The sequence below is a fragment of the Hyposmocoma kahamanoa genome, unplaced genomic scaffold (genome assembly GCF_003589595.1).
Source record: "Hyposmocoma kahamanoa isolate Upper Pololo Valley unplaced genomic scaffold, ASM358959v1 87, whole genome shotgun sequence".
Classification (NCBI taxonomy): Eukaryota; Metazoa; Arthropoda; class Insecta; order Lepidoptera; family Cosmopterigidae; genus Hyposmocoma; species Hyposmocoma kahamanoa.
Window position 1 is genome coordinate 17012672 of NW_020654422.1, and position 14068 is coordinate 17026739.

Consider the following 14068-nt stretch of genomic DNA (forward strand, 5'->3'; position numbering starts at 1 on the left):
TATCCGGAAAAAAATTCATTAGTAATGTGTTGCGAAAGCGTAACGACTAGAGTTATCTTACTAAATTATTTATTATTAATTTTTAGTACTATTCAAATTCAAAATATTTCTTTTCCGATAACAGGATCCATTGGTGTTAGTAAAATAGAGTAAAAACTTATATAAGCTATTGTTATTAGGAATATTATATAACATATTACTTAATTAATTAAAATCTAAAATGTCATGTACTTACGAGGCATCTTGTGCGGAATCTTTGTCCGTACGAGATGCCTCAGTACGGGCGCTCTGTGGTCCTCTGCCACAACCTTCAGGGTGCTGTTGTTAAAGCAATTCGGATTAGTCACAATATCGGGGTAGTCTCAACACCATTCTGAACACGTTATTATATTGGACGCGCAGGGAATTTTGCGACCTTTGGGAGAACCTAAACCACAATCTCTGTTACCGCTTTTACATATACTTGTTTATTTGGCATTTTGTACTGATTTTGTAGGGCCTTAATTGGCATACAATGAAAATTATGAATAAGTGATTATGATAAAACGTCTGTTTCAAGGTAAGAGGAAATCGTCTCCTACAGGGCAAGCGTGACTCATCCGCGACTTTACTACGAAGTGAGACTGGTCAAATGCTTGCCCAGAACCAACAAAAAAAACATTAATGCAAAACAAAAACAAATTGTGTTTGGTTAATCGTTGGGCTAGCAAAAGCGCGGATTTTCAAATTAATGCCCTAGTAAAGAAATTTTTCATAAGCAAAGCAAAGTAAATTGTACAACAATATGAAGTTGGCAAATTTTTTGTGGCGCGGTAAAAGCTTTTTCTATTTTATTTGCTTTTGAGTCTATGCAACCTCAAATGCCTTTGGTTGATTCCGCATAACAGTGAAAGTGTTGAATCGATCACTTTGGAAGAATATATAGTAAAATTGAGGATATACACTGATTACTATACGCTGTGAACGACTTAACAATTTCACGATAGAAAAAAAAACAAACTTACCTCGAAAATGTACAAGAAAACCGCTCTATCCAATAGCTACTTTACATACCTATACCAAACTAATGATTTGAATATACATTTTTCAAATGGCTTTAATTTCGTTGGTGAAAAAATAAATTTGAAATAAAACCAGCGTCCCTGCCGTTCGAACTAAGCAAAATGAACCGTATTACTACGGGATAAATTTGAATTCGACATAAGGTAGTATCGACTCTCAATAGCGTCATCCAGCAGACCCTGTCACGTTCGATAACAGTAAAGCTCTTTGTGAGAGATTTCGTCCAGGGAAATATTTCACCATATCTATTTCTGCTGCCAAGCAGTAATGCGAGCATTACTGCGTTCCAATGTTGAAGGTAAGACTGCTGGTGAAACTAAGTACAGGGGCATGGGGCTTGTCAACTCTATGTCTCAATACCACTCAGTTTTTACGATTTAAATCGCACAACAATTGTTATGGATGAGCTTATCGCTTACCACCAGGCGCAAGAGTGCTTAGTCCCGCCACTCGATATCATAATAACTTTTATGGAAAAAAATCGACCCTAAAAGTTCGTGGAATTACATTTATTTGCCAAGTTTTATTGAAATCGGTTACCGGAAAGCGAAAACGGATTAATCTCCTAGTTTGTAGTAGTTTTGCTCTAGCCACACAGACGCCAGAGCTTTAAGACGGCGAGCGGTTTCAGTGTGGCAGGATTCATATGAACTCGTACTTTACAAAAATCCCGCGCCCAGAACGCTTCCGCATCCGCTTTTGAAGTCGGTTAAAAAAAATGGTCCTGTTATATTGCTTTTTGTTTACTGGCCTGTGCCATCCCGACACCAATAAAACGAGCAAGTGTGTGAGCTTCACATAGTAATCACAGGAATTCAGAGTCCACTGATATCAGACTGGTATCGGTCTGTAACGCTCTATGACCGAGGAGAAGGTTCTTAAGTCCATTGTAATTTTTTTTATGTGTATGTTACACGATTACGGCACGTATGTACCGATTTCAATGATTCCTTTTTTCGTTGGACAGGGCGCATTCAAATTTGTAAAAATATTCCACGCAGACGTAATACTGATGAAAATAAAATATTACTGTAATCTGATCTTACGATAGATGACGCACTGATGAACTTTGCATTGTCTGGGATTTCAGTAAGGGAACTGAAACTCGCCTTTTAAAAGGTTATATAATCAAGACTGCTTTAGAAAATCTTTAATGATGTTGTAAAATTTTAATAGCGCCAACGGTTTTGTTCTTTTGTGCAAAATGCAGACTATTAACTAGAATTGGTTTGTCCTTATCGATATGACACCTTTCATTCGAATGTTTCAAGTAGCTCTTATATGATAAATGCAACTAACGAAGTGCTATTTTGATTAACATCCGATTACAATGCGCTTTTCGTATAGCATATATTAAATACTTGTTACTTCGTATAGGATATATTAAAACTGACACCATATTTGTTTCTGCCGTCAAGAAGTAATGTGAGCATTACTGTGTTCCGGTTTTGAAGGGTAAAGGTCCTGGTAAAATTACAGGCACATGGTACTTGTCAACTTATATCTTGCAAACCAGTCGTAAATGTCATAAAACTTACTTTTTAAATTTTTATTGAATTGATATTCAATTATTTTTTGTGAAATTACTCCACTAGTTTGTTATAATTATTACTACAAAGATCGATCACTCAGAGAAAATTCCTTCGATCCGGCCGGATTCGAACCGACGTCTTCTAGCTTACCGTGTCAGACGCTATACCAACTAAGCCACGGAACGAACCAGCGGACCTCACGAACTTTTCTATGTGCTTGTTGTCGTGTCTTTGTATTTGGTTTTTCAACGACTTTTCAGTCGTAGCGCCATCTATGAAAAATCTAAGAAACTTTTATCACCCAATTAGATACCTTTACAGCTACCAGCCCCGGCGAGAGATGTCTCTATTCGTGACAGGCGTAGTAACAACGTCCTTCCGATCTTTGCGATTTAAAGTGCCATTGCACTGCAACTAGTTCGCCCTGTCACTTGGTATCGGTATAAAAAAATATTTCTAACGTTATCTACACCAACCCTAAAACCAAAGTGCATCTTGCGAAAACAGTAAGAATACCCATTCAAAAAGATGATGAATTTCGTATAAAATCTGTACCAGTTTCACAATCAAAATTGTTGTGTATATTGCGAATGCAAACAATATCTATTGAATCTGAACGCGGTTTTGTTTACGGTAGAATAGTTTGCGAATTCCTTAACTACAGTAAGCAGTGATAGTAATTTACATCACGTCGTGTCGTGTTTTGTATTCGCTTCAGTGCTTTACGCAATACGCATTTGTTACATTATTATGTATAAAAAATGCCAATTCTACTTCCTAATTGTCATTCAGTCGCGTTCCTTTGGCGTTCTTAATTATAAATTTTTGTTCAAATGCCGAGTTAGTGACCCTATTGTTACCGCAGCTGACACTCAAACAAAGTGGCTTTGTATTTACTGTCTTTATTTTTAACCGACTTCAAAAAGAAGGAGGTTATACGTTCGGCTGTATGTATGTTTTGTGTGTTATCAGATTTCTCCGTCAATTGTTGACCGTTTTTTACCATTTAATTTTTATTGAATTGATATTCAATTATTTTTTGTGCAATTACTCCACTAGTTTGTTATAATTATTAATACAAAGATCGAACACCCAGAAAAAATTCCTTCGATCCGGCCGGATTCGAACCGACGTCTTCTAGCTTACCGTGGCAGACGTTATACCAACTAAGCTATTATTTTTTTGTTTAAAAGAGTGCCCTCTCGTGGTGGCCCCGTTGTCACCAAGCCAGAATCTGATGATCAGATCAGAATCAGATCTCCGTCAGAATTCTCCATAAATTGTGGACCGATTTTGAAATTTAGTTTTTGTTTGAAAGGGTATACTCTCGAGGTGGTCCCAGATGCCAACGCTGTTCCGGGTTTGTTTCGGCTATCACAAATTAAAAAATATTTTCCGTAAATAAAAGTCGACTTTTTTCTTGACACAACACATGTAATCAACAAATCACCGTCACCATTGCAAACAAAACAAAACAAAAAAAAGTATAAAATGTACGAAGGAGTCCGTAACAGTCCCATTGTCACTAAGAAGTCACAGTCTGATGAGGGGATCCCATGGAAACCGGAAAAGGCCGATATGCAAACTTTTGAAGCCGAATTTTTTTTTTCAATAAAAAAGTTTCAAGTTTTGTAAATGTAAATTTTTATTTTTATTGGAAATGAATTTATTTTTTCGGATCTTTTCAAACAAACCGAGGTCACGGGCTTTCAAACAGACTTTCCGGACCTGTAAAGAACCTGAAACGACGGTTTGTTTGAAATTAAAATACTCGATTTGGATCTAAAAAAGTTTAATTTCCAATGTTATTTTTTATATTTGTTTTGTTGTGATCTCTTTTGTTGAGAATCTTTTCTTCTTACTTTAAAATTTTTGTTTTATGCTGCCATTTTTTAATCTTTTGTTTTCTTTGTATAATTTTCATTATTCTTTCTAAATATTAGTTTTTGTTCTATTTTCTTCTATGATGTCATTTGCTTACGCAAATATCATTTCTTTTGTTCTTTGTTTAGTAGGAACTGTATGTATTTATGTCGTATACTAAACAGCTCTGTGTTGTTATTATAAAAACATAAACAAAAAATCATTATCAATCGATGATTTAAAAAACGATTTCTTAAAAATCTCATTCTGTTGCTACGAGAACAATAACTCTTTCGATCGTTGGCATACTTCGAAGATTATAATAACTAAATCGACAGTGGCACTAGTGAAATTCATGGCCGTTGCGACATAATTCAGCCTCGCACAAACACGTGTCGAGGGTGTATCTATGACCGGAATTTCGGTCAAGCCCGCCATGATAATTAGAAACAATAGCTCGACAACGGACTTGTATGCGATTAGATGCAGATATTCGAGTGAATTTGCTTCCATTAAACCTAAGTTAGTAACAATCAATATAGATTTTAAGGCTTTCAGCAGTTGCACTCTTTAAATGATTATCAATAATTACAGGTTAATTACCACAGTATGAGTTTTTTTATTTTCCCGATGCGAACGGTTACACGCTGCATGATCACGAGTTAACTGGCATTGGAAATTTTTCAGGGTAACGTATTTTGTTAACCCGTGACCATGGAGCTTGACCGTTCCGAAATATAAAAACAAACAAAGAATATAAAATATGAAAAGAACTCATACCGTGGTAAGAAACCTGTAATTAGAAAAAAAATTACATTAGAAGTATTAGGATAGCCATGACTTTTGATTACAATAGCAACTGTCACATTATGGAATAAAACGTCAAATGCTTATCATTACGATAAATAAATAAATTAGTCTAATAAAAAGATACGACCATTTTTATAGGCTATTGGATACACAACCAAATAGTTAGCAATAGTTACTGCTAAAAAGAAAAAATCGCTTTGTTTATCTTATCGAATATTACGACCATCTCCTCACTAATTTGCCGTAATGATATTTTTGTCGTAACCCCATGTGATGTACGATCTAAGAGCGGTTACACACAGCGATCTTTAGCAGCAGTAGAGCTACTCGTCACTCATTCAGGGAAGCGCTGCCACTAAGCAGTAATGTGAGCATTACTGCGTTCCGGTTTTAAGGGTAAGGGTGGTGTTGAAATTACAGGGTGACAAGCGCAGTGGCTGTGCCCCTCACATCTTTACGATTTAAAGCTCTGAGTGGTACAGTAAATGATATGAACAGCCGTGTAGCTTACCACCATTATCACGACTTGTTCATCCCGTCACTTCATATTATTAAAAAAAGCAGGGATACAAACGCACGATTGCGTCGTGACAGTTGCGGTTTAAGGCGGTTGCATCGATGCAAACGCGCGCCTGCATCGATGCAAACGCGCGCCTGCATTGATACAGTCGCTTATGTTGAATAATTAAAAACGTGCATCGCGTTTGCAACGCGATTGTATCACTGCTTAAGCCGCGTGTACATATAAAAGTTCCTGTGTGTAACCGCTCTTACTAAATTTTAAAAAAAGAACATTCTTTATTAATCGTTTTCCTTACCTTTTTATATTTGATGATGATTATACTTGAATATAACTCAATGGTAGAACTAATTTGGCACGACCTACTCTGCTCAAGATGTGACATGCTAATCCGAAAATACGTTGCCTAAAAAATTCCTAATGCAATTACGGTAGAGGTGCTACTTGTATAACGAAAAATTGTAGTTATCTAATTACTGGAACAGTAGCAAGTAGAGCTCTTTATGAAAAAGCTTTATTCGAGGTTCATATACTGCCAACATACCTAATATAATATGAGAATGCGTTCCGGTTTAAGACTTCAACTTTATGTCTCAGGGTTACGAGTGCAATGACCGCGCCCTTCAGGTCTTTGCAATTGAAAGATCTGAGCAGCACTCCAACTATATAGGCATGTTTACAGCTAATTCCCAGTCGTGCGAATTCCGTCCCGTCACTTGAAATCATATTATAAAATAATGATACTGTTATTAGTAACTATTTAATAAGTAAATTAGATTCCATAAACTTAAAAGTACTTTCCAACTGTCTAATAGCCTCATCTCGTTTGTTGCGCTCAATTTTTACGTTCATAAAATTACTGTGCAAATGTTTTAAAATCAGCTGTGACCCTGCAGCCATGTTTGGCACTGTGTTAACCTTTTGCAGTCATTGGTCGCCGGCGCTCGCGAAAATGTGACGTCACGGTGCTCACCATGTTCGCTATTGTGATAAAATTTTAAAATGCCGGTTTGTCACTCGAATTTGTCAGCTATATGTGGATATAATAGTTTTATCTAGGCGGTTGATTATCCGAATAATAAGAATTATTAGAATACCAAATACGGAATTAAAAACTTACTAACACGAGATAACAGGCATACTAACTAGAAATACAAGACATACTGAGATGTATAAGAACCTATACCGTCCTTTCTTATTTATTACTTTATTCAGGACGTCCTAAAAAAGGCCAGTCCAATAGTTACCCTACGAATTGATATTAGTACCAATTATGCTCCTTGAGAGTGTATGGGTGCTGGTGAAATTACAGACACATGGGACTTTTCACTTTCGAAAGCATTGATACGTATGGATGAGGCGAGGGATGTTTGTCAGGATCGTAGCAAGTGGAAGGCTGTGGTAACTGCCTACCCCTGTGGGAAAAGCTCGTTTTACATACGTACACACGTACGTGTGTATAACGACTTTAATATTTGGAGAACAAAGTTATTATTATTGCACGTTTTGTGTGTAACAGCAATGCACAGTATGAGAGTTTTCATTAATGTTTTCCAATTAAATGTTTTAGCACAGTGTTTGTTTATCAAACAAATGGACAAATGTTAAACACACCTCTAAAGTTTGTCATGGAATAAAGGCGGCAAGTAGACAACGTAACATCGACGTCGTCTCTTATCTTTTAAAGATGTAGGGTATACAATTTCATTTCGGAAGAACTCGGCATCCACGAAAATATCCGAACGATGTTGTCACGTATATAAATTATATATACGCGTATATTTATATAATTCTGTTATATTATCCACCATTGTATTACTACCATATCCAGTTATTGAATCACTGAGTTCATATGCCATAGGTTTTCCTCACATTGTTCTAATGAATGTTTTTATTCATAATGCTCTTACTACGCTTGCTTATTAGCTCAATACAATTGCACGGGACGCCTACGGCGCGGTACCTGTTAGTAAAGATACCATAGACATTAGTGACATTTTTCGTCCTCCGGGACAGGACAAGGCGTCTAAACTAGGGCATCGAAACCAGGACCAATTTTGAAAACCCGGGTTTTCGGGTCATAGTATAGTCAAAACTCGGGTAGACCGGGTTTTTTTGAGCTTTTCGATCTTTTTGTTATATTAGAAAAAGAAACTGTGTTCCTATACTGATTGTCTACAATGGAACAAAGGATGAGGAGAGGAAGGATTATCATAAATGAAACAGGACTTTCCAAATTGCAAGACATTTTATAAAATCTTAAATAAATCTTCCATTCCATTTTACACATTGCTTATTTCCTTGGTTGTTTAGGTAGAAAAGAAACGTAGCAACTACGTTTCTTTACACGTAACTATTTATTTAAGCTAGTTTTTAATACATTTGTTATTGTGTTCGAAGTGGTTTATACATAAAAAATAACAAAAAAAAAATTAAGTAAAATACGCGAAAAACCCGGGTTTTTAAATCAAACCCGGGTTTCTTTGTAACCGTCAGAACTGGGAAAACCCGGGTTTCCCCGGACCGGGTAAGCCCGTACTCGATGCCCTAGTTTAAACCTTACTGCCAGATCTTAAATTTTAATTTTTCTCCAATAATTTAATTTTAAGGCAAAACCAAATGTTCATTATGAAATATAAGGCAAATTGCCAGATCTTGAGTAAACTTGTGTTTGATGTAGAGTGAGAATATCATTTTTGAGTTGTAATGTAAATCCGAGTATTTTCTTCAAGGGACACGCAACAAATAAGCATGCGGAGCAAAATCTGTGTCAGACGACTTTTTGTACAACACTGCCAATGCAATTCGCATGTCAGACTAATCTATGGTCTCACCAAGATGTCTTTTTTACGTCCCAAATTAAACAGTCCACTTACAGGAAATATCAAAAATAAGTGTAGGTTAACCAGAATGTTATGACACGGAATAGAAAAAATTTAGAAAGAGTTTTCATATGGCAATCTCGATTTGAAATCTCTCATATGACTGGTGACTACGATTGAACAATTTTGACAATTTGAATAAATTGTAAATTACGCAAATATCCAGATAAAAAACAATGTAACAAAGACAATAAAATTGATTTACTACTTTAAACTCGAATAATGGAGCTGGGCAGGACATGTTGCAAGGCGGGATGATGACAGATGGAGTAACGTGATAAACGAATGTTGACCAAGAAATGGTTACAGAAACGTGAGACGTCCTGGAGCGATATGGGGAGACGATATCATCAAAGACGCAGGGGCAAGATCACAATGGATGGCCCAGACTACACGAGCTTATACCCAGCACTAGGTGAAGCCAAAAAGAGAATGATTATGAAATATAGATCGGTGTGCGTGGGTGTGGCATATGGTCCCTCTCCCACCGATCTCTCTTATCCTGACATTTTAGTCATAACGAAATATGTCATACAGGGTCAAGAGCACATAAATTTAACGTCAACTCTATGCAGCTTGCGATAAGCACCCGAAGATCAAAATGTCAAACTTGATGTGCTCTTGACTGTGCAATCTTACTCAATTTTAGAAACCTTATTATTATATTATTCTTCACTAATGGTCGTATCATTTTTTTAATTTTTTTTTTATAATACCAACTGAGGGACTGAACAATTCGTGCGCCTGGTAGTAAGCGACACGCCTATCCATAACAATTGTAGTGTCGTTCAGAGCTTTAAATCGCAAAGATTACGACTTCTCAACTTATGTCTCAGGGTGCCGGCGCAGTGACAGTGCCACTAAGATCTTTGCGATTAAGAACTCTAAGTGGCAACTGCTTTGGACAGGCGTGTAGCTTACCATCAGGCGCACGACTTGTCCGTCCCGTCACTTGATATTATAAAAAAGACGGAACGGTAATAGGTAATGTGACAGTATTTCCCTGGACAGCTCTTTCATAAGGACCTCTACTGCTACGTCACATCTGCCGTTGTCATATCGCTGCCTTTATACAATTACGCGGTATTGCAGAATATTACGACTTCGAAAAAGAAACTGAAGCATACACTCTTCACTCGTTTAATACCGCGAACGGAAAATAACGCGTAACTTTCAAAACTTTTTTGGTAACTGTCTATGTTATTAATTGTAAATTATTTCGTTCTTCGGGACAGGCTAGGGCGTCTAATTGGTACCGCGCGATTTTAGATTTAAATTTTTCTTCAATATTTAAATTTTCAAACATTTATTCACTGGAAATTGTTGACTTTACGCTGGCCATTTTGATACTCCGTTCAATGTTATGTCGCATTTGACATCTAAAATCTTCAGGTCTTTTATCAGGCACCATTTCATTCAGTCATTTTAAATACTCATTTTCAAAAAATTCTCAAACATTTACATTCGTTTATGTAATTATTAGGTTCTTTTTACTCGTATTTTTAGTACTCACTATTATAAATAAAAAATTATGTGTTTACATACTTCATGTATTACAATGACTTGCACTATAAAAACTTATAGAAACTATGCTTTCAAAATTATAACATTATGTTGTCATTTGCAAATGTCATTTGTCATCAATATTCTCTAATGTTTTCCTTTACTGTAATTTTGACTAACGAAAAAGGTTTACGATCACTGCTTCTTTGTTTTCGTTTTTTTTATATTTTTATTAAAACCAAGTGCATTTATCAAGAACTTTTTGTTTAATAGCGAATGTTCATTTTCTCATGGGATTCTAGGAATTTTCCACATGCGTAAAACCGGCTGCGCATCACATTGTCGGTTGTCGCGTCACTTAACATTATTTTAGTAGCCTAAACACAAATACGCGAACTATTACTATCTATTTAACCTTGTTCCAGTTTTGGTGAGACGTTATCACATACTACCTGGTCGTTGCAATCATTATGAAAGTTATCGATGGCACAAGGTTAACCAGGAGTGCCAGATTAAAATAATTAAGAATTATAAAATAGGGTGTTTGACAATTTATGAAAATCAAATGTTTTTTATTAATGTAATGAACTAAAATTTTACGTAAAAATCACGACATAGAACATGACATTCTGATTCGAATTATGTAAATAACTTTTTCCATCAAAATTGTAAGCTATTTGCATTTGTGCTTAAGTTCACTAAGCATGCACAATAATTGAAATGCATTAAATGCACTAAATAGACATCGAGAAATCGGGACTGAGTAAGAAAAACAATGCTTATTTGTGACGTCATAAACGTATTAGTGCCATACAATCTGCATAATAAAGATGTTAAAAAGGGAACGAGAATCCCCCACCAAGTGGTGAAGGTGAAGGGAGCGCTCGGTTAAAGTCAGTAATTCTATCACTAAAATCTCTAGTGTTAGTTGACATATCGAATAACATATTTCATATTAATAATCAGCGTTCTAGTGAATTGAATGAGGCGAGAAAAAAATTTGAGTCAAATACCCTATTGTTTCTTCTTGCCCCGAACTGGTTTATCTAGAGACAATCTATCAATGGGCTGGTTTACATAATCGTCTGCGGAATATTTTAGGCGCGACAAATATTTACCACCTTGTTTTTTCTATAATAGTCTTTATCGTGTCTTAGCTATAATAAAAATGCTAAACCACTGTCAAAAACAAACGTTATTTAGAAGTAAAAAAACCAACAGAACTGCAAGTTTCCTAGTATTTAAAAGTACAGTTTGAAAAAAAATCACTCAATGAGACATAGTAATTTCCTTATACCGAAGTTGAAAAAATTGTTTTCCTGTTTCGGTTGCCAGAGACAGCGAAGTGGGGGGCGTACAGTGACATAGTAATCAAATCGAGGCTTCGGAGCTCGTAACCCCTGGCCAATCTTAAGGCTGATTTACTTATTTGAATAAGATTTATTTATTTGAATGGTCATCTAGGCGGTTCAGAGTGCCGTCTAGCTACGCGATTACAGAGTAACGCTATCGAACAACCGCGAAATTGCTAAGAAAATAAAAATTAATTCCTTTTCTACGTGGAAGCTTTAGGCTTTATCCAGAGTGGATGCGGGCGCGGGTGCGTGTAAATCAAATGTACGTAGACTCTGAGAGTCGAAGAGAAACTCGGATAAATTGGCTCGGTCTGACCGTACATTTCACAGGCTGGGTCTAGCGTTTAACGTCTGTTTGCGATTCGACGTATGGATCTACCAGCTCGTAGCCCTGTGAAAGGGAAGACGCCAAGACCCACTTGCCCGCACTCGCCGCGTCCGCGCCTGCACTCTGAATGAACCCTTAGACTTCACGGTAATCACAGCGGGCGAAATTTCAGAACCGTGTTTACATGGCGACGAAGGTTTTGTTGAGCGTTACAAATAAACCAGCGGTAGAAATTTCTTCGAATCAATTCGATATCGTGCGTTTGTTGTTTGGAACGTAATCAGTTCGTTTGCTATTTACATTTTGCACACTCAATCATAAAGTGATTCAATTCAAAATTACAAAAGTACAAAATAAGACTAAGAGCGATTACACACGGCGATATTTAGCAGCACTACACTTGAGATTTATAGGCGATTGCATCGACGCGACCGCGCGTTTGTATCGTTGCTAAAGTCACCGTGTGTATAATTTTATTTGTATCTTAACTCTTATATGTATAATTTTTAACCGACTTGAAAAAAAGGAGGAGGTACTCAATTCTACTGTATGTTTTGTTTTTTCATATCAATTAGAATTTTAATATAATATGTATTTGACACGAGGCAAACGTACGTCTAAATCTGTTATGTCAGTTCACCAAAAATATTTTTTTTTATACTTGACTTTGTAAGGTTTGCGTTTCTTTATTATTGAGTATGCGAATTGTGAATGTCTTACCATATCGCACACTGGCATCACACAACATATATCACGGTTCTTTTTTGATCATTTCTTTTGAAGTAAATACCTTTTGAATTTGATTTTTATTTGATTGAAAGTGACATTACCGTCTTGCAGACTAAATATAACGTTGATACAATTTATTTCCAATTTTTTTAACGAAAAGCAATGAAAGCTTGCAGAGTTTAAAGTGCCCGTAATAAAAATCCAAACAATATTATATATATATTTTTTTATATCAAGTGTGCCTGGTGGTAAGCTACATGCCTGTCCATAACAACTCCAGCGCCACTCAGAGCTTTCGCAAAGATCTTATGGGCGCTGTCATTGCGCCTGTCACCCTAAGAAATAAGTTGACAAGTCCCATGTGCCTGTAATTTCATCAGCACCCTTCAAAACCGTAACGCAGTTATCACGTTACTGCTTGACGGCAGAAATAGGTAAGGTGGCAGTGAGTACTTCCTTGGACGAACTCTTGCTACTAAAAAGGTTGTTACATTGTTGAAGCCGGTAGGCGATATGGACAAAATTATGTTTTTATGTAGAAAATTGAATATACTAATTATATTAATACGTTTTAAATTAATTAATGAGTTTTAAAACCACCTCATATCAGATCCTTTTCTAGAGAAACGATCGTGCAAGACAATGAAGATTGACAGTTGTGGATAGACGTCCATGTTATCGATAATATTTCTATAAATATCCATGGTTTACAAACATCCCCTATTGTTATAGGTTCGTTGATTGTTGTCGGGTCGGCGTTGATCGTATGGCTAACCGACTGGGAGTACAAATACTACATCGACCCAGCGCTGAGTATCGTCCTAGTCATCTTGATACTTGCGTCTGTATGGCCTTTGCTTAGAGAATCTGCACTCATTCTTCTACAAACTGTACCAACACATATTCAGGTGAGTTTCTTAAGAAATTTCTAGCAGTAAGTATTCGGCTACGGAAAAAAACAACGGAAGTTCCTTAAGCCTCGATCACTATTAGAATCGCTGTCGCCAAAACTGACACATTTATAATTTGAAACACTTTAAAGTCGTGATAATGATCGGTCGAAGTTTCTAATTTAAAAAGCAATAACAAAAGTTCAATACCAATTATTGCAAGTTACGACGTTTTAATTTAATGTTAAAATTTTCTATCAAGTGCTGCTGTCTAGCGGTTAATAGGTGAACGACGAATTATAGATGTTTTAGTACCATGATATTCAATTCATTTTTGTGAAATTACTCCACTAGTTTGTTATAATTATTAATACAAAGATAGAACACAGAAAAAAATTTATTGGAAATCGGCTGGATTCGAAACAGCGTCTTCCTCTCTCCTTACTACGGATATTAGGAGTAGTAGATATTAAAATTTATTAAAATAATGCTTACAGATGATATGAAACACCACCCTCGATAATATTATATTGCAAGTGCCACTGTCGTTTTTGCACTCCATAGTAGCAAAATAAGACATTTTTCTACGATTTT

The 14068-nt window shown here is 36.2% G+C and overlaps 1 protein-coding gene across 5 annotated transcripts in view; it reads left to right on the forward strand.

Annotated features, from left to right (window-relative positions):
* LOC113235040 (zinc transporter 1) overlaps positions 1 to 14068 on the forward strand; it is a 69478-nt gene that overhangs the window by 14962 nt on the left and 40448 nt on the right. For all 5 annotated transcript variants that reach the window (XM_026470570.1, XM_026470571.1, XM_026470572.1 and 2 more), the window contains exon 5: positions 13317 to 13492. In XM_026470570.1, coding sequence (XP_026326355.1) covers positions 13317 to 13492 — 176 coding nt within the window. The remainder of the gene's footprint in view (positions 1 to 13316; positions 13493 to 14068) is intronic.